We start from the raw sequence: 25,550 nt of genomic DNA on the forward strand, positions 1-25,550 counted from the left end.
AGACTCAAAACATGGTGCCAGTTCAAGGAAAGCATCTTTCCGATAGAATTCAGTATCCATCCATATCTCTTCAAGCTCTTAGAAGGTACATCCTAAAAAACACAATTTACATTCTTATCCTAGTATAAAGCTGCTAATCAGAATAAAATATATATTTAGCTAAAGAAAATGGTATATTTTGGGGTGTACATACACACACATTTAAGGAGAGACTCTACATTTTAAATAATGCTCTGAACTTGTAAAGTTTGCTAATGAAAGTCACATTCATTCAGGCATTTTCTTTTAATTGCCTGCACATCCATCACCTTTATATCATTCCCCAAACAGTTTACCTGTGTCCAAGGTCTCCTGGACAAGTCTCTTACTTGCCCTAGTTTCAAATCCACTTCCTGCAGTATAATTTGTAATAGCTTAATTTCTCCAATGTCTTTATTATGTAGCGAGCAAATTGAATTTAGTATAGCACCAGCAATAACGATCGTTTTCAGAATTGCCAGGCTTTGGTGTGGTTTTATTTTTGTTTGTTTAAACAATGAAACTATGGAACCAGCCAGCATTGAGAATTTTTCTTGAGACAACACGTCAGTATTGTAATGAGAAAAGTAGTAATAATAATAATAACAACAATAATAAAGATATACTGTAACTGCTACTATGGTTTTTCGAGGGTTTTATTTAAGAAAATCAAAAAGGGAAATAAAGGACCAATTGCTTCATAGCTGTTACCTGGTTTGGGGTCAACCTTTCCCTGATTGTACTTTCATGCTTTGAAATAATCAACATTTGGCCTTAAAAATCAGAAAACTGAATTTAGAACAGATTGCTTTTGCAGAGCTCAACTCTATCGATGCTTCCCTGAAAGCTGCTCCAAGATGTCTTATTTCATTTTTAGAAGCAGCTTCATCTGTGCTTCCAGCATCACATAAATTATTTTTCAAGGGCTTTGCAGAAGTTAGTTCCTAACATCCATGATTTCCAATCGTAGAAATCAGCGTGCAGAAGCAGACGGATCATTTTATATGCTAAGTGAAATGTAGCAGCACGCTCAGCCCTGCCTATGTACAATCATTCTGAAAGATGAAGCAAAAGGCCCAAAGGAGACATACTCACCATCACTTGAAAGCTCACCAAATGAAAGAAAAGCTCAACAGTTAATATGACAAAAATGTCAAGAACATTATGCTACTTGATAGGGAAAAGCAAGTAGCTTCCAAAAGAAAGGCTGTGCTCTTTGAGAACCTGTAATTTTGATGGACTTGCTGCAGTCATTAAAACACCCCCTGCTTTTCTTCCAGAAAGATTTCAGCTTTCATTTTATTGACATATAAATCACGATAGGCTGTATATAAATTCTTATGCTCTGAAGAAGAAACGTTAAGGCAAAGAGGATGATACACGGTCTGTGTCTCAGCTACAGCAAATGCATTTACTTCTCACCTCACCAGCATCACTATCAAAGCGTTTCTCATTTTTCACGCTCTCATTTGTGAATTTTTGAAACCTTGAAATTGAAACACGTTTGCTTTCTGACTCTTTCGCTCCAACCACAAAAAGACAAGAAGTTAGCAGCTGTTGAGCTGCTGAGCAGGTTTTTAAGAGAAGCTGATGCATGTTGCATGTGAAAACATTAAAAAAAAAAGAAAAAGTTGACCTTGTTGGGAAATTGCCTTTTTCTGAAGCAACCAAAACACTTTTCACCACATGTGAGTCAGTGCTCTAGCACTAGCTACATGAGAAGTGATCTTTTGTGGCATGGATAAACAAGAAAGGCAAATCCCACAACAGGAGGATTCATTCAGAACAGGCCAGGAGAGACGGTTGGAATTGGAGGCTTGCATGACTTTTTCCTTGAAGACTTAAGACAAGACACAACAAAAGAATATGCATGAGGCAGAAAACGTGGGGAAAAAGGGAAGAAAAAAAAAAAGAGGGTGAGAATAAAACAGAAACTTCTTCCCTCCCAGCAGCCTTCAGGATGATTTCCTCTGCAGCCGAGAACACAACAGCCACAACCTGGAGAGAGAACGGCCCGTGTAACTGCGATGGCAGCAGGGCCACGGGCGGCGCTAGGCCGGCTCTGCCGCAAGCCTAAAGAGCGAAGCTTGCCAAAGCTCCTCCTGGCCCCTGGGCAAACGCACGCGTGCCTGACGGCAGAGAGCACGGCGACAGGGTGAGAGCTCATCTCCACGGCAAAGAAACGTACCGACAGGTACTGCGGGTATCCCCGGGCACGCACGCGAACGCTCACAGCAGCTGAGCTCCCCGCGCCAGGCCCGGCCTGGCTGGAACCTCTTCCACGTCTACACGGGACACGCTCGGGCTGGGAGCCCCAGTGACACGCGGGAGCCCACGGCCTCCAGGCATGTGACATTTTATTAAAAATTAATGAGATCAAGAGCAAAGTATGACGATGCCCAGCATCTTACTTGCTGTCCAGGAACCAGGAAACATTAGTAGTCATTATGCCATACCCGAACCATAGATCTGAACATACATTATGGCAAAAGGTTGTATTTCTATATATATATATAACATGTAAATAAAAAGCAAAACAGAAATCAGAAGGAAAAAGGTTTGCATCTGAGAAAGATTACAGAGCCACACACAAACTGCAAAATGATCATCTCAAACACAGGAATACCCCTAAGAGTCAATTTTCCCTGGATGCTGCCCAGGAGCTTCCATTTTTCTAAAATTAAGGAGAAGTTCAGGATTCTTCTTTATTCATTTATTTCTTAGGCAGGTTTTTCAGATTATTTGCACGGGAGAGTTTTGCAGCACATATATGTGTATATATATGTGGACATAAACACATATAAATACACATACACTACATATAAACATAATTCAGGATTTTTTCTGTCCATGAAGAACTTAATTTATTATTAAATCAGCAAAAATAACCAACACTTGCTAGAGTGTTGTGTTTGAGTAGCTGACAGACTTTAGGTCTTACAGCCATTAAAACGGGATAAAATTTCTTTGCACTCTCAAGCCAAACAAAGAAATCTTAGCACTGAATTTTTCCTGTTTACATTTCTGGCCTAGCAGCACTTTTTCCCAATAAAGAAGTTACAAATATAAGGAGAGGACTAACATGAAATAGAGCTGAGGTGACCTCCAGGGAAGGAGGGCTCACTGTATAATGCTTAAAAGCTGCAGAAAGGGCCGACTTTGTGGTTTCTGTCTGGTATCTCCATGAGGAGACCCTGCAATGCAAAATGTGCCCATGCCCCAGCACAAACAGGCTCCTTCTGCAAGCTTAGCAGGAAATGTGTGACTCCTCATTTAAGGAACAGGCTGGGGGAGGCAGGAGAGAGTATTTTATTGCAGAATACAAAAGTTATGTGCTTACAAAAAGCATTAGACTTAGGTCATTTTGCAGGGCTATAAATTTCAATAGTGAGGGTTGTGAACAGTTCTGTACACAAGCATCAAATTTTCATTAACCAGGGTAAGTCTCTAAAACAAAACCTCCTCACTGGAATTTCCATCGAGTCGACAAATGGATCTGTACACAAAATATGTATATGTAAGAAATGATGTGACAATAATACAGAGAATACAGTGTTAGCTATTCAGAGCTGTACCCAAAATGCAGCAGTATTTTGAAGCACATATCTCATTTTAAAGAGCCTTACAGTGCTGATAATAATTTAAGGCATAGCATGATCAAAATGATTTTATTATAGAAATACATTTCTATAACAGAACTAAATATAAACTTATTTATAAGGTCCTTCATGTCTGCACAATATTAACCTTGAAATATAACCTTCCTTCCAATTAAGTTTACTATTTTATAAATACAATTCTATGCATTTAAAATTACCCTTCAAGCACAAAAAGAAAAAATAAAATAAAAATAAACCCCACAGCAGTAAAACCTGTAGCCTTAGACACAAACAGCCCTGGCAGTGTAATGACTACAGTACTTGACCTTTCAAAGGTGGAATGGACCTAGATGTTTATAAATGTTATGAAAGTAACATCTCTTAAAACTACATTTCCTTCAATGAAATAAATTCTGATCACAAAAACACTTAAAAAAAGAGTGAGCAGTATTTGTTTCATGTGACTACGATGCTTACTCATTACACATCTTGCCACACAACCTCTTCCTGCCATTAATGCTCTTAAAGAATCTGAATCTCCTGCTGCTGGAACACACACTATGAAAGCAATTTGTATCTGAAGGAAAAAAAAAATCAATGTAATTCTTCTGAACTACAGTTTGGTAGAGCCAAAGGCCTCTTCCTTGCTCTCTGTAAGGAACTCTCCAAGGGAGAGCCAGTAAAAAGACGCAGGACAAAAACACAGCCCATTAAAGGAAGAACGTCTTTGCGAGCTGCAGTAAGCTCACGTCAGTCGGGTCAGGCCTGTTCCCCCCGCGCTGGCCGGGGACGCGCGGCCCGCAGAGCCCGGCTCTGAGGTGACCAGGTCCCCTCTGCTCCCCGGGTTCCACTAAGAGCTTGAGGCACCTTCAATTCCTCACAGGGCAGCAATGCCATTAACGTCCTCCTCCATCTCTCCCCAAAGCAGTTCGGTTTGGCACTGCGTCGCGGGGAAATTAGCTGGGAGCCCCACTGGAACATGGCCAAAAGCAAGTTAATGGCAGAGCGGCGTCGGCAGCGACAGGGCCGAGCGTCGCACAGCACCGCCCGTCGCTCCCGTTCAGCAATGGCACTTTTCCTCCAGCTAAACAACTTGCTTGCGTTAATTACACTCTAAAAAACAAAAAGGCACCTGTTCACAGCAAAGTGTTGCAAAGTCCACACAGTGTCAGCTTAAAGGAGAAAAAAAATAACAAAAAACAAACAAAAAAAACCCTCAGTATCACTGATTTCAGTTTTTAAAAGAAAAGTTATTAAAAAATGATTTATAGATCTGCACCCAGGTAGCAGATTATACTTCAAAACAAAGCAGGAATCTGATCCTGACGGTTACCAAGTGCTCAGTGCTTCCTGTCAAGAGGAGCAGTGAAGCCTCAGTATCCCTCAGGACAAACATCAAGTGGTAGAATCATAAAAGTCCCTGAAAAAACAAGAGAAGAGGGGGAAAAAGAGCGTAGGGAGAAAGTAATACCTCATCCTTCACAGCATCACTATGAAAATAATGTAACAAATGACAACACAGAAAAGAAATATTGCTGCAAATGGGGCTCAATGCACTCCACTTATACTGAACACAGACAATCTCTTATCACGAAGTTCGAGCAGGTAAGAAACCTGATTTCATTCTGCATATGCTATAAAGCAACTTTGGTAATAGTGGATGTCTCAAGGTACATATGGCCATTGTAATATTTCTGGGGGGATGAAAGGAAGGGAGTGATTTCTGTAAAAGAAAGGAAGCTACATGGATTTTATTCTCTTCTATATTTTTAACTAAAAATACTGAATTGAATTATGATGTCTGGAAAGACCTTTTATTTCTAGCTTAGTACTCACAGTCAAAGATTGGTGCTTACCCCAGATTCCAGCAGAGTTCTAGTTTCAGTAAGACCACTCCGAAAAGCAAAGAAACACAAATTCCCTGAACGCAAGGTGAATAAATGCACAGAAGTAGTAACAGAGGATGGAGATACCTCCAAATTGCAATAACACATTCTTGCTCTCCTAGCCCCTGATATCACAAACTGGCCCATTTCTGCCCCACTGGAGTTTCAGGAACAGCAACAAAGACAAAAGTTTGTCCTGTTTGTTCTTGCACTCCCTGGGGAATTAAAGCACACTGGTTTCAGCAAAGTCGAGAGCACAGACTTACCACCAATAATCAAAGTGCACTGCCATATAAACAATGAAGTTACAAAATCTACAGGGCTGGAACAAAATTTTATTAGCAAACAAGTAAAGATTCATCATCACTGGTATTGATTTCTGAGAGGGGAGTAGGGGACTCTAACATTGGCACTTCCACAGAATGGCAACAAGCCGCACGAATACCCAAAGGCTCCTCCTGATAAGAGTTAGGGCAACATCGGTTTTGTCCATCCACCTGGATATGAACATTCACAGGGCTGTCTGAATACGCAGACCCCCACGCTTTTAAGGGTAACCTACATGGCTCTTCACTCAACAGATGACTTCTACTTGAACTACGGCCCTCTGGGACAGTCCTTCTGGATGCTGACCCTCCACGGGTCGTTTCTGCAACGCTTTCAGACAAAGGATCTCTGAAAGCCTTTCCTGAATCCACTTTGCTGGACTGTTTAAGCTCACTGCTAGAGCTCTCAGCACCTAAAGATTTATCAGTGTGTCCAGTCTCAGGCTCTGCAGAAGCAGCTGTGCAAGTACTAGATAAGACATCAGAGGGAGATGGTTCTGCAGTTTCAGTCTCTGTCTGCAAGCTGCTACATTCAGCTTCTCGTAGGCCCCTGGCCTGACCAGGGGCACCTGGCTCTGAATTAGGTCTTTCGGGGGAAGGCGGAGGGCTCCGAACAGCCCCGTCAGCCCGGCGGATGATGCCCTCAGCGGGGTTGATGATCCCGTCACCCAGCGTCGTCTGGGAGGTGCGGGCAGGAGTCAGGAGCGGGATCTGTCCTCGCGCCCGCGGCCTGTGGAAGAGTCTGCTCCAGAGCCTGCCCAGGCGCCGGCGGGAGGAGCTCCGCCTCGACGAGTGACGCCGCATCTGCCTCCTCACGGCTGTACGAATATTCTGCAGCACAGAAGCCTGTAATACACATAAAACAAACTATAGTTTCGTACAAATTTAAAAGACTTCCCCTAAAGCCTACTCTTTCCATTAATCCACTGATCTCTCTCTTCTACCAGGATTCTTAACCTTAATCCATCAACTTCCTTGTTAAAATGAAAATTTTATAATAAACAAGCTGCCAAATACGCTCCGCCTCTACCAAAACCCCTTCCCTACACATACCTCTACCCTTTAAGGGTTTTCTTAGAGCTTAACCTCTACTCGTCTGTCCAGTAAGATGCCCCATTCGTCCTATCTGACCACCACTAAGGAATCAGACTACGGTGCACCGAGGCCAAGAGCAGCAACACCGTCCAAATGTTCAAAAGTAGCCTCACGACTAAGATAGATAACCATGGTTCTTCACCACAAAGGAAAAACAACTTTAATAGGAGAACTTCCATTACAACTTCATTGCTGAAAGACTACAGATCCAGATTGACTTTATCTAAAATACAGTGCTCTGGCTGCTCATGGGTTCATCTGCACTGTCTCCATACCTGCGAGGCGTTGTACACGGGGAAGTCCTCCACCGGTGGGATAAGTCCCTGCGCAATCAGCTGCCCGTAGGACGGAGGAGCTTCCCGCCGCACAAACTCTGCCTCCAGCCGCGTCATCTGCGTCTCAAACGCTCTGCAACCAAAACGAGAGTTAAGAAGAGAGAGAGAAAAAAACAACAGTCATTTCGTCCTACACTCCCTGCATTCATGTAACAAAAGGAGGGTGGAGGAATTCATTGTAACAAGAAGAAAAAGACACACTCTCAAGTAGGTCTAGTGAAAAAATCTTATCACAAAGATACTAAAATATGTAAAAAGAGTAAAGGGTAAGAGTCAAGGAGTCAAACCAGAAAAACCTTTGGTGCAGTTCCAACTTGGATTCTGTGGTTAGGAAAGTTTTTCCAGTCTGGTTCCAGCTTACGCCAGTAACAGCATTAACTTGCTCAGCAAGGATCCAAAGGTTATTTTTGGAAAATACAACATTAAGAACTGGAAAGAATCACATAACAGGGCAGGCTTGCAGCTGCACAGAGCTCTGCCCTTCCTGCCAGGAGCCAGGCACCATCAAGGTTCCCAGCAGAGCACTGCAGCTTTTTCCAGCTCCTTAGTCGGAGTTGATCCAGGAGAGGATGTAGAGCACACTGTGCTGGAAACAGCACCAGCAGCACGGCAGGGAGCTAGGGGGATGTGACAAGAGGTGTCAGAAAGTCCCTCGCTGCTTTCTCCCATAGGATAAAATCACACTTGCACAAACATTCAGACACAGGCAGAGAACACACACAGTCTACACAGCAAGTGCAGCGGGATGGGGACAGAGGTTAGAGCTCACACTGACTGCTCAGCAAACACAACACAGCACGAGCAGCAACACACACCAGAGCTGACATCCCTCTGCTTCTGAAAAGCTAGATCTAGTGCAGTGACTAGTTAATTGTCATCAAATCCTTGAAGTAATTTCACTGTATTAGCCAAACGCTCTTGGACAATATATTTAAATAAATAAAAGGCTCAAGCTACTAAAGCATGATAGAAGCAAGATGTTCACCTGTATTCTCTGGTTCTTAGAGAATATAACTTAAACGCACAGCCCAGTGCTATCACCAGCAGCAAGCCACACACGAGACTCCCGATCAGAGCAGCCGTGATGACCTTCCTGGGCACAATCACTAGGCAGTTGTGTTCATCACTTCCATCCTGGCAGTCTTCTTGGCCATCACAACGCCACGTCTCAAAGATGCACAGATTTGTACCGCAATGGAAGTTTCCTGGCTGACAAGTAAAGCAGTTTTTTTCATCCGAGCCATCCGGGCAGTTCTTCTGGTTATTACACCGGTCAAGTATCGAGTAGCAAAGGCCACTGTTTCCTTCACACGGGTACTCATTCTTCTGGCAAGCGGGACAGTTCTCCTCGTCCTTGCCATTTGGACAGTGCCACCAGCCATCGCAGTGCTGCTTGTCTGTGAAACACTCCTCGTCACTGCCACAAGGGTGTTCCCAAGGAAGGCAATAGCCTTTCACCTGATACGTTGCATTGAACCCGTGGCCAGTGCTCTTGGAACGGGCATGATATGAGACAGTGAGTTGGCCCTTTGAAGACTCCACACTAACCGAATGCCTGTTGTTGTGATACGAAAATGTTTGCATTAATTTATCACCTCTTTCTCCAATGCCATCATACACCTTTACATAGTCATTGTAGCCTAACTGTAAATCAAGCTGCAACAGCACGTGTCGATTATCCTGCGTGTCCACGTACCACGTGCAGCGAAGGTCCGATCTGCTGTGATCCGCACGGAATAAGTCTGGGGAAGCAAAAGACCCATAAAAATTACCCAGCCTTTTACCACAAGAAAGATCAGGACAATTATCTTCATCTGACCCATCGCTGCAGTCTTTTACTGAATTACATCTCAGCTCGTTTGTCAAGCACTTGGTGGAATGGACTACGCTACACTGGAATGTTCCTGAGGGACAAATGCTGGATTGAGGCTCCGTTGGAGGGACAGTGCAGTTTCTCTCATCCGAGTTATCCCCACACTCATCCATGGAATTACACTTCCAAGTACCGGGAATACACTTTCCATTTGCACAGCGGAATTCGTCTGACTGACAAACAGCCTGACCTATTTTTCCTGTGAAGGAGGAGCAGAGAATAGTCAGTACTGAAACTTGCAGAAACACCCAATGACACATTTTAATAGTCTACTTCCCAGTATATCACAATTCAGTCTCCCAGGCCAGCATCCTTCAGGAATACTGAAATAAAGCCAAGCAGAAAAAAACACCCTTGTTACCATGGCCAACACCTTACAGTCATTAAGACCAGCGTAAGACCCTTGTCAATAAATACTGTCCTATGGGTTTGCCAGAGAGAACGTTAGAGAAGTGGGTGAAACTGCAAGGTTTTACCTCTAATATAAGAAAGGCGAAATCCCTGAGCCTGTCCTGAGCTTGATGCATCGGAGTGAAAAAATATCCAAACGTGATCCCTTGAAGAAATGAAAGATGGAGGTATGGAAGATCCACACACTTTGTACTCCTCCCGCTTGGCAGAAGGGCCAATCATCAACCAGTCTACTGCACATTTCTGAGAGTCTTCCAAGTCAAAGTTCTTAAAACTGTAGGGAACAAACAAAAACATGAGTAGAAGAGAGAACTGGAACAGTGCCAAACACGAGAGAAAAACAGGCTGTAATAGTTGACTTTCTGCACCAAGCAGTACTGACAAAAAGAGATTATATTTATAGATAATGAAACACGTACAGCACCTTCAGTACATGTAAACACAGCAGTCAAATTTCCCCAGTTTGGAAAGGCACATATCTCACAGGTATAAACAGTATGCCAAACAGTTCCGAAAGCTGAAGAGATCATCTCTTTCACTAGAAGCTCTTAAACAAACTGCTTCCCAAAACACAGACGTGGGTAAAGCACAAACTCCAGTACACACTATGCAGATGATTTCTTTTCCAATCTTAAAAAAAGTCTATGAATCTATATAGGAGGAAGGAGGGATGACACAAGGGAACCCTGTGAATCTATACAGGAGGGGGAAGGATGACACAAGGGAACAGTGCAAAGACTCCTCAGGAGATCAAAAAGTAAGACAGGCCCTTCAAACTACGGCTAGATAGGAGTGGAGAGGGCAAGAGGAGATGAGGGCAGCAAGGAGTGAAAATGGAATTGAAAAATCTCTCAAACGTTATCATTTTTTAATTGAAAGGCCAAAATATTCCCTTGCTAGGAATGCAAGCGCAGAGTAAACATATCTGCAACCTTTTACAGTCAAACATCCAGCCTTTCCACTGGCTCGAACCCAACAGCTACTCAATAGTAGATTACGTAGGGCAAAGAGGTGCCAAATTGTTTGCAGGACGCTGAACACAACCAAATGATACCTTCACACTGCAGCTCAGGAACCATGTAGCATATTTGCTCAGTCTGATTACACAGATTAGATTTGCATTCAGTAATCTGCAATGACAATAGCCACACACACACAGGCGTGTCTTACTGTTAAATGACACATAAATATATTTTGGTCCTCTTACACCTATACAAACAAGCATGTTAATTTTTTTTTTGTCTACTTCACACAAACACTTGGAAAGAACTTTCAAAATGGCTGAGATACTCCCACAAAATAGAGGCCACCTTCCACAAAGAACCTTACACAAAAGAAAAGAATTCAATGAAAAAGATAAATGGAAAGATAATTTTCTGTTATCACCATCTCGTTACAAAAGGCTGTAAAAGCCTGCCAGATCTTTCTCTTTGAAGCTGAAAGGGAAAGAGCCGCAACTAAGTAAACTAGTCAATGCATCTAAGTAGGAGCTCTAACCTACACATATGTATACCATATACTGGTGTACAAACTCTCCCTTGAATAGTAACAGGGCCCTAGAAGTGTTAAGTTAAAATGAAAATTGAGAGATGTCCAATAATTTAACACCCAAAAGATATCACTGCTCTTTTCTGCCTCTCTCCCATCATGCTGTATGTATCTCACCAACTAGGAAGGGTCATTCCTGTAGTGATATACATGGGAATAAATGAGACAACTTAGATCTCATGAAGCTTCTGAAACAAACAGATTCTGCCAAGAAGCTCCAGATGACTTCACAACCAGGATGAAAATTAAAACAACAATCACAGAAAGTTGGACTGAAGTTTTCCTGTCCTAGGTATTCTGGAATTTTTTTTTTTTTTTTTTTTTTTTTTTTTTTTTTATGACCAGGAAAATGTATGAGCAGCCACTAAAAATGAAAAGGAATTATATAAAGCAGCAGTAATAGATTATTGGCACAAGCAGTCTGAGGCAGCATTACTGAGCTAACCTATCAGGTTTGCTTTCTGTAACTCACTTTGGCACCAGAATCAAAAAGGTTTCTGTCATCTGCTTGGAGGACTATGTGCAGGGATTTCTTGTCATAAAGACTCTTTGGATAAACATTAGAATTATCTTCCTGCCCAGCAACAAGTTTTGTGAGAAAAGAGAATAGTTGCTCTGTTGCAATGAGGGGGAGAAGGAAAACTGTGAGAGACAGATAAGATCATTTACCAGCTCTTTTGATCTCTTACTACTTCTGTTATTTTGCATACACCAGGAACAACCTTAAAGAACTAAACAACTTGTTCTCTGGCCCTTCCCAGCTGCCAGCAGTGTCACAGGCCACTGACTTTCCCTGCTCTGCTGAAAAAAGCTCTTCCTGCCTCTCGTGTAATTATCTTGCACTTCAGTATTGCTGCTTAACACAGGCTGGAGACATCTAAGGGTAGAAGTTCTCCCTCTAAGGAGCTGTCTGCACCTTATGTTAAAATGCATTTATTTCTAAAAAAAAAAAAAAAAAAAGTGAATTTAAGATGCACACAGAGTAGAGAGGTCAACTAGGCTCCCTTTTGAACTCTTGTGCAGATGACAAGGCTAGATATGCAGAGCCTGCACATGCTTGTAATCAACAGCATCTTCTACTCACATGTTGAGAACTCCTTGCAGCAGCACATCACTAGCAGAGGGTTTGGGCTTATTATGAAGGGTCTGGATGACAAAGAAGCTTTAGCCCCACTTTCCAAAGCAGAAGCACAGGCATAGAGAAAATGATGGATTTTCCCCTGGGTCCCTTGCAGATCTAGAGCAGCCAGCCCAAACTCCTCAGCACAGAACTCCAAGCTTTACTCACAAACCAAGCACATGGCTGTGAAACAGCACCTACTCGCAAGGAAGCATCATCACTACAAGCCTCCCTGCAAGCACTAACACACAAGGCCTCACGAGGACGCCTTTACTGAAGCAAATGCCTTTGCATTGGCGAACGGCAATAGAGAGCATAAACAGGAATGAACTCCTTTCTCAGTAAGCATCTTAATCACATATCAATGCCTGGAAGTTTGAAATGCCACCGAATAAGCAAAGTTTTTCTGAAGTACGGATGCCCTAATTTTGATTTATATATATGCATATATATAAGCACAATAGACACCATGGCAGTTATAAGCACTTCTTCATGTAAAGGCAAAACCAAAGTAATTCCGTTCTCTCATGCAAACTGTAATCCCAGACATACTTTAAAAAGTCTTCCTTAAGGTACTGTCACCCCACTTCAATTCTTCCTGAGTCTTCCTGTTACGTTGCACTGTCTCCGGCAGAAGCAAGTTTTGCTCCTTGTAAATTGATAGCGATTTCAATCCAGAACAAAAATGTGATATTTGGCAGGGTCAAGCATCTTCATCAGACAAGATACTCCTTTATAACAAAATACTAAACAATATGTATACATTGGTGTGCAATATATAATTGTTTGCTAATGTATTTTTAAAAACAAAGTTTAATATGCCAGAAGTATTTCTTACATAAATCTGACCTTAAATAACCCACTGTTTTATTTTACTCAAGAGTTCAGAACAGTCTGTTCACTCTCTGCTGTATTCAGAAGCATTAACTCATTATCATCCTTCGGAAATGTCTCTTTGCTAATTCTTTAAAAAAAATACTGAGTATACAAAAATACACTAGCGTATTAGGTATGAGGAACATTCACATTTTGAGGATCAAAATAACTAAACGTGAGGGGAAAAGCACAGGACTAGATCTGTTTTTTACAAAATTCTGGTAATTCATCTAACGATACGATCCTGGAAGAGGTTACTTCCAGCACCGAGGAGGACTCCGGGGAGCTCCCTGCGAATTACAGGCTTGGCTACATATCACATCCTGCCCGTCACACTATCCTAATGAAGCAGCAGTTCCGCACAATGACATTTTCCTGCAGGCTTACTAGTGTTTGCATGTGGCTGGAAAGAACTTCATCAGACCAGCTTATCGTAAATACTCAGATCTGCTCTAACCTGCAGCACCAGTGCCTAGCAGAGCTAAGCTTTTCGCCATCTGCACAGGGAAGAACAATACAGGCTGGGAAAAGTTAGCTCTATAAATAACGTTGGGAATTCCCCATAACCCTCTTAAGTAATTTAGACACAAATAACTATAGATTAAAGACCAAAAAAAAAAAAAAGCTTTCTAAATTCCTGGAAAAGAACATGAGATGATCACGAAAACAAACAAGAAACTGTACGCTGTTAGAGGCCCAGCAGATGTAGACGCTGAATGAATGGAAGCAAATAAACAAGTAAGTGTCCAATTTGGCCCTCTAAACTCATTAAAAAATTGGAGAACAAATATTATGGGTAAATCAGTAGAGCACAGCCCCAAAATAAAACAGACCAGCCAATTAAGCGAGAGAAGTCACCGCTATTTGCCAGCCTGTTACACTAAGTGCAGGCTGTGAACAACTGATGACTTAATTGGCTCATTAAAAACTTCTGCTTAACCACTGAAGCACAAGGACCTGCAAGTCAGGAAATCTATTCTATTCCCAGCTCCGGAGCACCAACTCACTCAGTAACCTCAGGGAAGGGACAGCCCATTCTTCAGAAGCTGAGCACTGCAGCTCTTAATAAAATGAATGGCTGTTGGGGGGTTTCTTCAATCAACTTTAAGGCTTGAAATACTCCAAGTTCAGCATAAAACAATTTGAAGAAGCCTCTCTAGTTTGTCAGATAACATACTAGCAAGCCTTCACCTGAGCAGTGCTCAGTTTCACACAGAATTTTAAGCTCAGATGGTATCTGACAAAACAAACGTTAAAGCCAATGACATGTCCCTTCCCTGAAGCACAAGTCAGCGAAGGCATTTCCCCCACGCTCGACTCTTAAGGAATAGCTTGAGATTACTGCTAAGGAAGCAGTAATTGCTTTCACTACTCCATCCTCAGTTGGAAAATACTGAACATTTTACCTTTAGTTCCATAATGTCCTATAATAATGCTGCCCACTGCAGGTATAATAATACCTGCTAAACAAAAACATCTTTTTGTCTCATTTCATGAAACATACTCATACAAAGCCTATAAAGGCAGTTATTGCACAATCCATCTTTAACTAATCTTGCATTTTTCTTACATAGCCCTCTGAGAACAGATATAAAAGTAGAGGGAATGAGAGAAATGAAGCAACTTCTGTAGCAACAGACTAACAATCTGAATCCAGAATGACACAACATAATTCTGGATAACTGACGTCCAGTACGTAGCAATTTGCTCCCAGGTCTCAACAGCAAGATTCTGGCAAACCGACCAACTCAGAAGGAAGTACTGAAACATGCTGAGCCTGCAGAGATGCACAGGCAACAGGAAAATGTATTTCTCTTTTATTGTGAAGCCCTCCTCAAGGATAGGTAAAGTAAAAAGTAAACTATAATGCAAAACAGTAAGCATGGAATGTAGGACATAAAGAAAATCTATACAAATGTATGAGAGGTAGATATTAAAATAAAGTTTTTAAAGAACATGTCCACAGGCGACAGTATCTTTCATCCAAATGCAGAACTGGGTACTGTTCCATGGAAAGCTGCTGAATAATAAGTTTATTAAAAAAAATCATTATCGACTGCAGTGTATCTAGAAATGAAAACTAGTTGCAACTGAAACTTCATGCCTTAATGATTCTTCTTCCTGTATCCCCCTTACATAATATTGCTCTCTTACTGTCAATGAGAATTCAAGATCAAAGGAAATGCATTCAGTGCAACATTACACAAAGATTCTTTTTTTACCTTCCAAAATCCAGATCTTATCATACAAACTAATTTTATTTGACTTACCTGGGGAGGGAGGGGGAATACTCTTCTTTTGCCCCTATCAGCAAATTGTTTTAGTAAAAGTGCTTGTATTTGGACCCCACTTCCCAGTCTGCCTGGGAGATCACGTTAGCCTGGGCACGGAAGCTGTCCCCCTTACATCACTGGCTTTACCAGGGCTACAACCCTCTGAACAGTGTTAAGCGTGTGAAGAAATTCTCAGATGCTGTAACACTCTGCATTTCATATATCACTGCAGTGGGTCAGTCCAAGCGCATATACAGTCAGAAATGTAACACCACAACACATCTGCTGCCCACAAACAGCTCCCTCGGATGTAAGCACGTAACTCCCATTGTCTGCACGTGTGCATGAGAGCAGGATATGACTCCGTGCTCTGTATACAGGCACTATTACCAGTTTCCTCATCCTGCTTTCCTCTTTCTTGAGGCTTAGCTACATTCTCTTTGCAGAGGAGAATCCTAATCCTAACTAGGAGCTCTGAGATGATTTCACAGCATAAACTGCAGTGCTATTTTCAAGAGCAAAGCTCTGCGTCTCATTTATGTGCTTCCTCAGAGCTTCCAACAATCTCTGCTTTGAAACAAATTCCCCAAGCCTGATATGGTTTAATGGAGTTTAAAAGCACCTTTCTATTTTTGGATCTCAAATGCTGGCAGGTATCTGCTTCCCTACTCTTGATGAGTAGTTCCTATTTTGAACAACGGACAAAGGAGCCCTCCTATTATTCCATCTGTGGCAGATTTGTTTTTAATTGCAGAGCATCTGCAGCTGAAGAGGTATGCAGTCTTTTTAAGCAGCTGAGCAAAGGATGAGCAGATGGTGTCAAATACAGCAGTACTAAAAACAAAACAAAAACCCTTCCTAGTTTTTTTTTTCTTTTTCTTTTTTAAATATGCAGTTCTTGGTCCGAGGATACTATGATTAGCCCAGAGACATTATGCACATTCACAGTATATTGATAGTATAGCCTAAAATTTTTATTAAACCTTTCGGAATATATTATAGTCTTTTCTGAATTATATTTTCATGGATTCATGGAAAGGGCTGAAACTGTGCCACAAATTATAGCTATTATCTAATTCTGTGGAAATGAAAAATTTAGCAAAAAAGCACGCGTTTTGGTTGACAAGTAACAATAAGCAATGATTATCTTCCTGTAGCAATTACACATAGCACCATTTCAAGACATTATAGGCCAAGCCATTTTTGCTTTAGGAATCTTAAGTGGCCCAACTGAACAGAGGCTACTTCAGGTTTTATGGCCTTTACTCATTCCTATCTACAGGCAATGAAGATAATGAGGTCTATTTAATGTGAGTAAATATATCACTGTTTCCCAACTCCTCATCTATCAGAGGTGGATGAGATCTCACTTAGGTAATGTGAAGATAAATATATTAAAAGACAACAAGTGATTTACATGTATGTAGGGATATCAGAAGTAACCTACAAACAAGCTGGAACACGTCTAAAACGAGCGGTGCCTCTTCAAGACAACCAGCTTCAACTTCCTGTACTCAACCAGTCTACCTTCAAGTAGTTCTGACAGATGGCTTCATACCAGTGTATCAGATAACAACTCACACTGTTTCATTCCAGCAAAACAAGCCTTTATCTCCACAGAACATCACAAAACATACCTAATGGTTATCATGTCTCCACGATCTCCTTGAATGTACCAGCTGCAGTTTACAGCTGGGGGATAGTTCAGTGGCCAGGAAGGGCTGTAGATGACTCCCCGTCTCTCTGTGTGCTGTTCCAGTTCTCCACTGCAAGCAGCTGTTAATGAGGAGGGAAAAATATTATTGTTAATGCTTTACCTAATCAGCAATTCACGTTAGCTACAAGCACCAATTTCTGGGGATTGCAGACAAATGAGAGTCAATAATTTTATCCTCTTACCACTTTCTTTCCTGCCCTGGTTTTTAATTAAGACACCTGCTTTAAGGGTAGGTAAGCACAACCTGCATTTCAATGCAGGAGCAATCAATAACCTTGCACGAATCCACCAAAGGCTACAATCAATAATCCTGCACAGATCTGCCAAGTGGATGTAATACAAAAATCCTCTTTGCCAGCTTCCCAAAGCCTGGGTATGTCATTCAGCAAATGAAGGAGATCCATACTTACTGTAAGGTATCTAGAAGCTTATTTTGCTATAATACATTCCCAGATAGTCACACTATAACATGGTCCCAGGTAGTTGTTCATTCTCCTAACCATTAGCACAAACCTCAAGAGTTATAAATGGTTTTGAAAAAGAACTCCAACAACAACAACAACAACAAAAAAGGAGCTAAGGTAAGCTGGACTTCAATGTCAAATGTGTTCACTAAAGTTAGGTTTTCTGAATACCTTCTGAACTCCACAGATATATTTTCCAGACAGGGAAAGGAGAAGTGGGGGAACAAAAAAAAAAAAAGTGCTAAGTAAAGCTCAGTATTTTCAAAGTACTTTCAGATCTTCCTGTGGACAACAGAAGTGTAATTAAAGCCAAATCAAAATACTTATAGCTTGCAATTAGCCAATTCGAAAATGAAAGTGAAATGTTCCAAGGACAAATGGGAAAGCTGTTCTGATGGGAAAACACACTCTCAGTGGATTACAAGAGGGGAAATTCTCTGTAATGTAATAGCTATTCTGAACATTCTCCAAAAATATTTTAAAATCTATTTTTAAGGCCAACGACTATTTAGAGCCTTGGGGATCACCGTAGAATTTTCCTCTTTTTCACAGAAGATTGGTTTCTCATAGCTTCAAAAGGTGGCAAAGAGAAGAAAAGCGATGCCTTACAGCTCAGGGTTTTCATACGTGTACGTACAGGGCAGGCTGAGGGTGCTGCTCGAAACGCAGCCCCGCGAGGCATCGCTCCGAGCGGCGGCCGGCCAGGACGGGGCCGAGCGGCACTGCGGCCCCGGCCCGCGCGCAGCGGGCGCTTCCGAAGCGACAGCCACAGCAATAAAATGTGTTCAATGAGCAACTCACCTGAGGCAAGGCATACAAAAGCCATTATTTTCACCCTCTGAATAGGGCATTCCACTGAAACATGTGTACATAACTCCTACTAGTTTCAAAGGCGACAAAAATGTATAGAATACATCTATTCTTCAAAATGTATTTTGCAGCAAAGAAGTTACTAAACATACAAAGAATTCCATTGTCATGCTTGGAAAAAGACAGACTTCAGAGTGGATACTAGCAAAACCCTGGACTACAGGAACAATTACAGTTATAAAAGCCAAAGAAAGACGCACATGACTTTTCGCCTATAATATCTATTTATTTCATTATACACACCAAATGCTCTACTTTGCTGTGTTCCTGCACACACTGCCGCACAAATGCACCATTGCTAATAACTGTCAGAGCAGTAGAAGTTTCCAATGGGAAAGCAGCAGCAGGCACAAAGCAAATGGAGCAAACGCACTATGCAGCACTACCCAGAGGCTTCCACCAACAGCACAGCAAGTCTTTCTGTTCCCTTTGTATCAACTGCTGTTCTGGATTAAAAATACCTTCTTGAAGGTACACGTATTAAAATAGAAAGCAAAACGATAATTATGCAAAGCTTATTTTAGCTATCAGTGTGTCAATGTGACTTTCTCAGAACAATGTCTGTACATCATCACTTTGACTCACACATTCATTAGTCTGGTTAAGCCAAAACTATTTTCTCAAATACTTGTTTTCCTTCAGGTTTTTGTTAAAAAAATGAAGGAAGTATTTACAAAAACCTAAAGGAATTATTTACAAAAATCCCAAGCAACAGTTATTTGAAGTATTTGAGCTTTTTTTGAAGCAAGATCACTAGCAGCTTTTCTGCTGCAATAATATATGGCTGCTAGCGTGTAAGCAGTGGATCTGATATAACATGACAGTTCAGTTTCTCAGGGAGAAATATTATTTCTTATTAACCTCACACATCTACTATTAGCATTTATACTAGATGGAGAGAGGAGGAGAAAAAAGAAGAGATTTTCCATTTTAACAGCAGAGGAGTAGTGATAACCTACTAAAGGGCATAAGCAAAGGAAGGCCTGTGCTGACACTGCTTGCCATTTCAGGCAGCTCATTTTGCAGTGTCAGCTGTTTTCACTACTATTTAGTGGCCTTACCCTTCTGGCACACAACATGCATTTCTGGCTTAGCCTATCCAAAATTAAAAGGGCAACTGCTTTGCTGTTACAGAGGCTCCTAAATCTTAGCTCACATTACTAAAACACATTGCACGCCGTTAAGAGCACGTCCACAGCCCTCTGAACTAGTGTGACAAACAGTCAGGAGGAGGGCAGGAGGAAACTGCTGCTCTGTTTACCCAAACCACACCGATTTGCCTTATGCCTTTGACACCCTCCATTTCCCACCAGTGCTCATCACTGTGGTGTTTGCACGTCAACAGACCGCCTTGCTCCTCAGCGCTCTCCTCTTCCTCCTCCTGCAACCGCTGGTGCTAGACAAGGTGAAGCGTCTGAGCGCTGCTCTCTCCACTAATCGAACGAGTTTTTGGGGCACAAGAGCCTGTGCTGAGCAGAGTCCTCCAAGCCGGGAGCAAAGCGGGAGAGCGACAGGAGGGATTTCAGTCGCTGGGGTCTCAACAGCAGTGACACTGCAGCCACCCTGTGACAGGGCCACCAAGGAGGGCAGCGCTCCACCAGACCCACAGGCTAAACTGGCTGGCTGGGAGCAAGGGAGAGGGGACACGCTGGGAGCTGGGCTTCCCTTCAGCAGCGGCAGCTTCTCCAGCTCGAAGGGCCTGCACAAGCACAGAGGAGGTGGAGGCTCTCCCTATGATCCCCAGAACTCATTATCTCTGCCACCACCAGCCTTCTACCACACTCTACCCTACGGGAAAGATCAACTCTGTAATGAGCCACTCCACCAGGATGTGTTTAGCAGAGCAAACGTTCCTCCCAACTCTTTATCAGGGCTTTTTCACTCAGACCACCTGCAAAACAACTCCTGCAGGGTCACCTGCCCTGCGAATGCGTGATCCTAACCTGCAAAGGGAGGCAAGGGAAGCTGCAAGAGCCACACTTCTGCTATGACCGTTTAGCATCACTCCCCCTGCCACTCCAGTTACGCTGCCAGCAGACAGAGCCACTCAAAGCTGCACCAAGACACAAGGACACGAAGGCTGCTGTACTCTAAAGCTTTCCACGGATTTGAAAGAATAAAGGCAAAATGTTTCCTCTATCTCTCCCTGTTTCTAGCAAGAAAAAAAAAAACAGCATTAGAAAGCAACAGAGCCAACTGGATCTATTCTCATGCATTTCAAACTTAAGTTGTATCACCAGTCTAAGCCAGTCACTGCATAATTACTCAGGTTACACTTAGCACACTCACTTACCATACAGCCTAAGGATGCCAGACTATCAAAAGCCAAAGAATCATCCAGACAGAACAGTGACTAGAACATAGATTTCAGCCTGGATTTTTTCCCATAAAGGAACTGAAACACAATGTCAAAAACAGCACGTGTCTTAAGTGGTTCATCCAAATTTCCCCTAACCTAAATTTAGTGTGACCCAATCACAAAATGACTACCCTTTCCTGATTTAAATCTGCTCTCAAAACCCCATGTTGACTTGAAAGCTCAAAGTCCCACATCAATCAACCCACTGACTTACAATTATTTTTGTGTGTGCCCAACTCCTTTTCTCCACATTTGGATATTCTGTTTTAACTTAAAAGTTCCAACCTCTTGGGGCAGAAAATATGTCCATCAACGTGACTGTCGACTGACAGGCACAAGGGGGCCCTTATCTGTAAGTGGACCTCACACTCTGATTACAGTGTCACAATAAAGCAAGTAACAGCACTGCTGTAGACGAGGAAATTGCACTGAGTGCTGCAATTCTGGTTACATTTCCACTTTGACATTCATGAGACATTTTTGACATTCCAGTTTTACTTCTCCCTGGGAATGGGCCACCTTCCCCAGCCTGACATTCCCAGGCACATTTCCTAGACAAAGGAATGTACCAGCATGTACTAACTCCAGGAAGATTTAACGCTCTGAACTTCCTGAAATGTCATTGTTACACTTCTTCTCAAGCAAAGGTCACATAGCATTGTTTAAAGATATCTTCAGGTGGGAAAGAAGCAATAACTTTAAAAGAAAAATATACATAAATAAGAAAAATGTCTTACCTAATGAGGTAACAGCACTTTCTACTTTCCCAGTTAGGAAGAGATTCACTGTGTAAAGACAGAAAAATAATGCTCAAACAGATTGCATTTATATAAGGACACAGTTAGTAGTTAACCATTTCTAAACAATTCCCGCAGTGCTAATATAAATTATTTGCATTCTTCCAACAAAAACCTTGCTCAACCACATTGACAATTCACATAATCAGCTGTTATCCTTCACTGTAGCTATAAAAAAGCCAACAAAGAATATTGGTTCAATACCCGCCAAATACACCACTAAGGAAGTGGCTGCCAATCTGCTCACAATTGTCTTCTGTGGCTTTTTCTCTTTCTTTTCTCTAATTGGGGAAGACAGAAGAACAATTCCACTAAAACATCCATAATCACTGCCAGTCACTTTACCTGCTTAAGCACTGAAAAATAATTACTGAGATTACTATCTTCAAATTTCTCTGAATAAAACAAAGTTTGTTTCTCTCAGGTAAATGTCACCTTGAAAATAAACCCTGAAAACTAACAGGATTAACTTGACTAATCAAAAGCAATGAAGTTTTCAAAGGGGTACACTGACAAAAACAAAGCAGGATGAGAAGATGCTGCAAAATCCTTACAAATTACTCCCTGAGTACTCTTAATTTTTCTCAGATTTTTTTCTCTCTACTCACAGTATATACCTACTGGAGCAAACTAACAAAAGTTGTTATCGCCTAAAAAATATTTCTCCTAGGCCATCGTTACTTCAGAGGTCAGTGTAATATGTAGCTGCATATTAGTTTCCTCTTTGAGGCACTTCTCTATTGGCCAGAGTGTGCTTCACCAACTGCTCACACTTATGCCGTGTCTTTATAATCTACACAGACAGCTTAATAACAACATGAGAAATGTTAAAACAAATTTAAAAGGTCTAAAAAGTGACCAAAACTTAATTTATATCATCCCAGACAAACACCCTGGCTTAATTTTGCATGTGTTAAATCCTAAATCTTTTTATAGAGCATCTGCCAGCAAGCATTTAATAAGGAGCATCATTAGAAACGAGCAGCAGAAAAGAGACGCTGCCCCGGCCGGCGGCGGCGCTGGGGAGCCGCTCACAGTTCACACCATCCACACGGCAGCAGCGCGGCCGGACACGGGCCCGCGCTGGGACACGCTCCAAGCACTGCAACACGGTGACCCCATGCCTGCCCCTCCTGCGAGGGCTCAAACCAGCGCACACCAAAACGCAGCACTTGACAACGAGGGGGGTGGAAACAGAGGAGCTAAAAACAATTCCTTTTTTTTTTTTTTCCCTCTCCTTGACAGTTTGAGGCCAATCACAGTTTTTCCTCACTTACAGAGATGAACTTTTACCAAATCCTGGCAACTCAAACGCCTTCAGTGATCCTTCAGTGAGTCGCACGTAGATGTCCGGTTTGGACTCCTTCCTTCCTGATCCCACACATCCAAGAGCTAAATACGGACTTGATTTCAACACAACTGTAAACAGCTCAGGCTGAGACCAGCTCTTCCAAACCAAAGCAGAGGCTGTTAGTTAGGATCTCAGCATCCCTAACTACAGAAAATTCAAATGATCAAATTAGTGATTTTGGGATATTACCACAGATGCAAGGGGGAACAAAACTTTGGTTCCCTTTAAATCACAGAATCTGGCCTAACTCCCCTGCTCAAGCAGGGAAAATGAACTTTCAGCCTCGCAGGAGGGAAGGCGGCAGCTGAACGCCAGCGTTGTGTGCGCTGCGGCTTAAGAGGCAGGCGCGAGGTGCAGCTCTACGTTACCAAGCACGAGCACTACCTCTGCTGCACAGCCCCGGACAGCAGCGCTGTGCTCAGGGGCACGGGCACTGCTGCACAGCCCCAGACAGCAGCGCTGTGCTGCAATAGCAGGACGCTGCAGAGCTGCTCCAGGCGGGCCCCCGTGGCACCAGGAGCCACACGGCGAGTGCTGCTGCGGGCCGCACTCGTAACCGCCGCTGTGCCGCAAAGCGCCGCCCCGCGCCACAGGAATCCCCCACACGGCAGCATCGGCCACACGGGATCTTCTCACGCAACATCCAAGCACCGCTGTCCCTGTAACCATAGCGACTGAGTCATCAAGACTACAAGGGAATTAACCAGCGACTGTCACAAATTGGATTTTAGGAAAATTAAAACATGTTGTTTGTCTCCAAAGTGAGCCCAAGATACATAAACATATTGTACATAACTCAAAAGGCTTGTTTGAAGGTGCATTACATGAAAACAGACGGGTCTTTTCCTGGCAGGCTGCTTCCCATTTCCCACCCGACACCCTGGGAGCACCTGCCTGAAGCCCCGCGCGTCCCCTGGAAGACATCGCAGCACCCAGACAAGGGGAGTGAGCGAGGAACAAGCTGACTCAGAGTCACGTTACCTTCTTTGGAGGACGCTCCAACACTCTCAGTTTGGTAGCGAAAGATAAAGCGCAATAGGCAGCTTCGCACAGAGGGCCTGGCAGATACCAAAAGATCCTCCCCATACACAGAAAATGTTGTTATTACAGTCATGCAAAAGCCAAACATGTGTTGGCTGCTGCATGCAAGCAGCTCTGCTCTCATTTCAAATTCTTTTACGCTAAGGCAGCAGTCAAGCAGCTCTCTAAATACAGCCCAAGTTCATGTCAGGTCCTTTCCTCAACAAGCAAATAACTGTACTGTTTGCAGAGCATCTTCTTCCCCCCCCCAAGACTCTGAGCTCAAAAACGTGAGAGCTCTCCAAACTAGCATCTTCCGAAGCACTCAGCTCTCAAGCGTCAAAGCCCAGAAAAAACAACAACTATAGCCTGTTAGTTTTCTTGTCCCTTGTCAAAACAAAGTCATGAAGCAGAAGTCAGGGATACATTAGAAAGTTCTCTAGACGCTCCTGCTCCTAGCAGTTGAGAGCAGTTGTGGGACCGCCACAGAGGGCAGAGGCAGAGGCTCGGCTGGCGCACACCCAGCGCAGGGAACTCGCATCCTTCCCTTCCCCAGGGGGAGCTTTCCAGTAGGAAAGCAGGCACTGCTCACATCAAAAGGGCAACTTACACTTTGCATCCTGGAGACAAACGACAGCTGTCACTCTTGCTCCTCAGCCACAAGCCACAAACTTCACTATTTCGACATTTTTCCTATGTGATAATGTCCCAAACCCACCCGTCATCCTCAAAAACGAGGCACAAAATGGCTTCACGAAGGAAACATGCCCAGTCCCGGTCTCCGGAGCAGCAGTTTGTAGCCAAAGTCACGTAGAGTGGCACTGCGCCCATGCAGACATCAAACACCACAAATCGCCACGGGAAAACCAGCAGTGTAAAAAGGCGGTGAGCGGGAACCGACAACAGAGCTGCAAGGACAAGCGCGAGGCGAACCCCGGCAGCAGCGGGGGGAGCAGCGCGGCGCCCCGGGGCCGCCGAGCACAGCACCCTGCAGCTCCCCAGCCCCGACCGGCTGCGAGAGACAGGGTCAGGCTGCCCAGCTGAAGGAGGAGGCAGGCACGGAGACTGCGGACGTCACAGAAAGCAGAAGTCTGTACAACTCTCAACTTCCCGCTAGACAAGCCAAAATTCAAGAAATATTCTCCCTTCGATGCCGGAGTTTATATAATCCTTGAATATGATATCAGTCATTTTAAGAACAATTGAGCTCTGTCTCTTAAATACACAGGCGCTTTAACAAGGTCAGGCTTGGCCAGGAGAAAACCCTCAAGGGATTGGAGAGCTGGCTGAAGCTGGATGCAGGGCTCCGCACAGCGCGGCAGACCCTCGGCGCGGGGCAGGACTAATTCCCAACCCCGTATTCCCGCCGGTTTACGTAAGGTCGGCTATGGCCGTTAGGGGTTACCGGGAAGGCGCCGCCCGCCGCTCCGGCCGCCGCAGGGTCCCGGCGGGCAGGGCCGCTCCGCTCCGCTCCGCGGCGCGCGGGGCCCCCGGCAACTTTCGGCAACTTGCAGCAGTAGCAGCCGCCGCGGGCTCCGGGCCAGCCCGGCCGCAGGCTGCGGCGGTCCAGCCCGCACCGCGAAGGTCCCGGCGGCGACACGGGCAGCCGGCA

The 25,550-nt window shown here is 43.5% G+C and overlaps 1 protein-coding gene across 1 annotated transcript; it reads right to left on the reverse strand.

Annotated features, from left to right (window-relative positions):
- Positions 1-4,998: 4,998 nt before the first annotated feature.
- LRP3 (LDL receptor related protein 3) lies at positions 4,999-23,587 on the reverse strand. Its single transcript, XM_026042355.1, has 7 exons — positions 23,287-23,587; positions 21,508-21,579; positions 16,998-17,136; positions 9,609-9,817; positions 8,245-9,331; positions 7,200-7,332; positions 4,999-6,675 (listed from the first exon to the last, which is right to left on the reverse strand). Exons 1-7 carry the CDS (start codon positions 23,585-23,587, stop codon positions 5,842-5,844), a joined length of 2,775 nt encoding a protein of 924 aa, XP_025898140.1. The 3' UTR covers positions 4,999-5,841.
- Positions 23,588-25,550: the final 1,963 nt, after the last annotated feature.

The sequence above is a fragment of the Nothoprocta perdicaria genome, unplaced genomic scaffold, assembly GCF_003342845.1.
Source record: "Nothoprocta perdicaria isolate Ctin4 unplaced genomic scaffold, notPer1 scaffold_30, whole genome shotgun sequence".
Classification (NCBI taxonomy): Eukaryota; Metazoa; Chordata; class Aves; order Tinamiformes; family Tinamidae; genus Nothoprocta; species Nothoprocta perdicaria.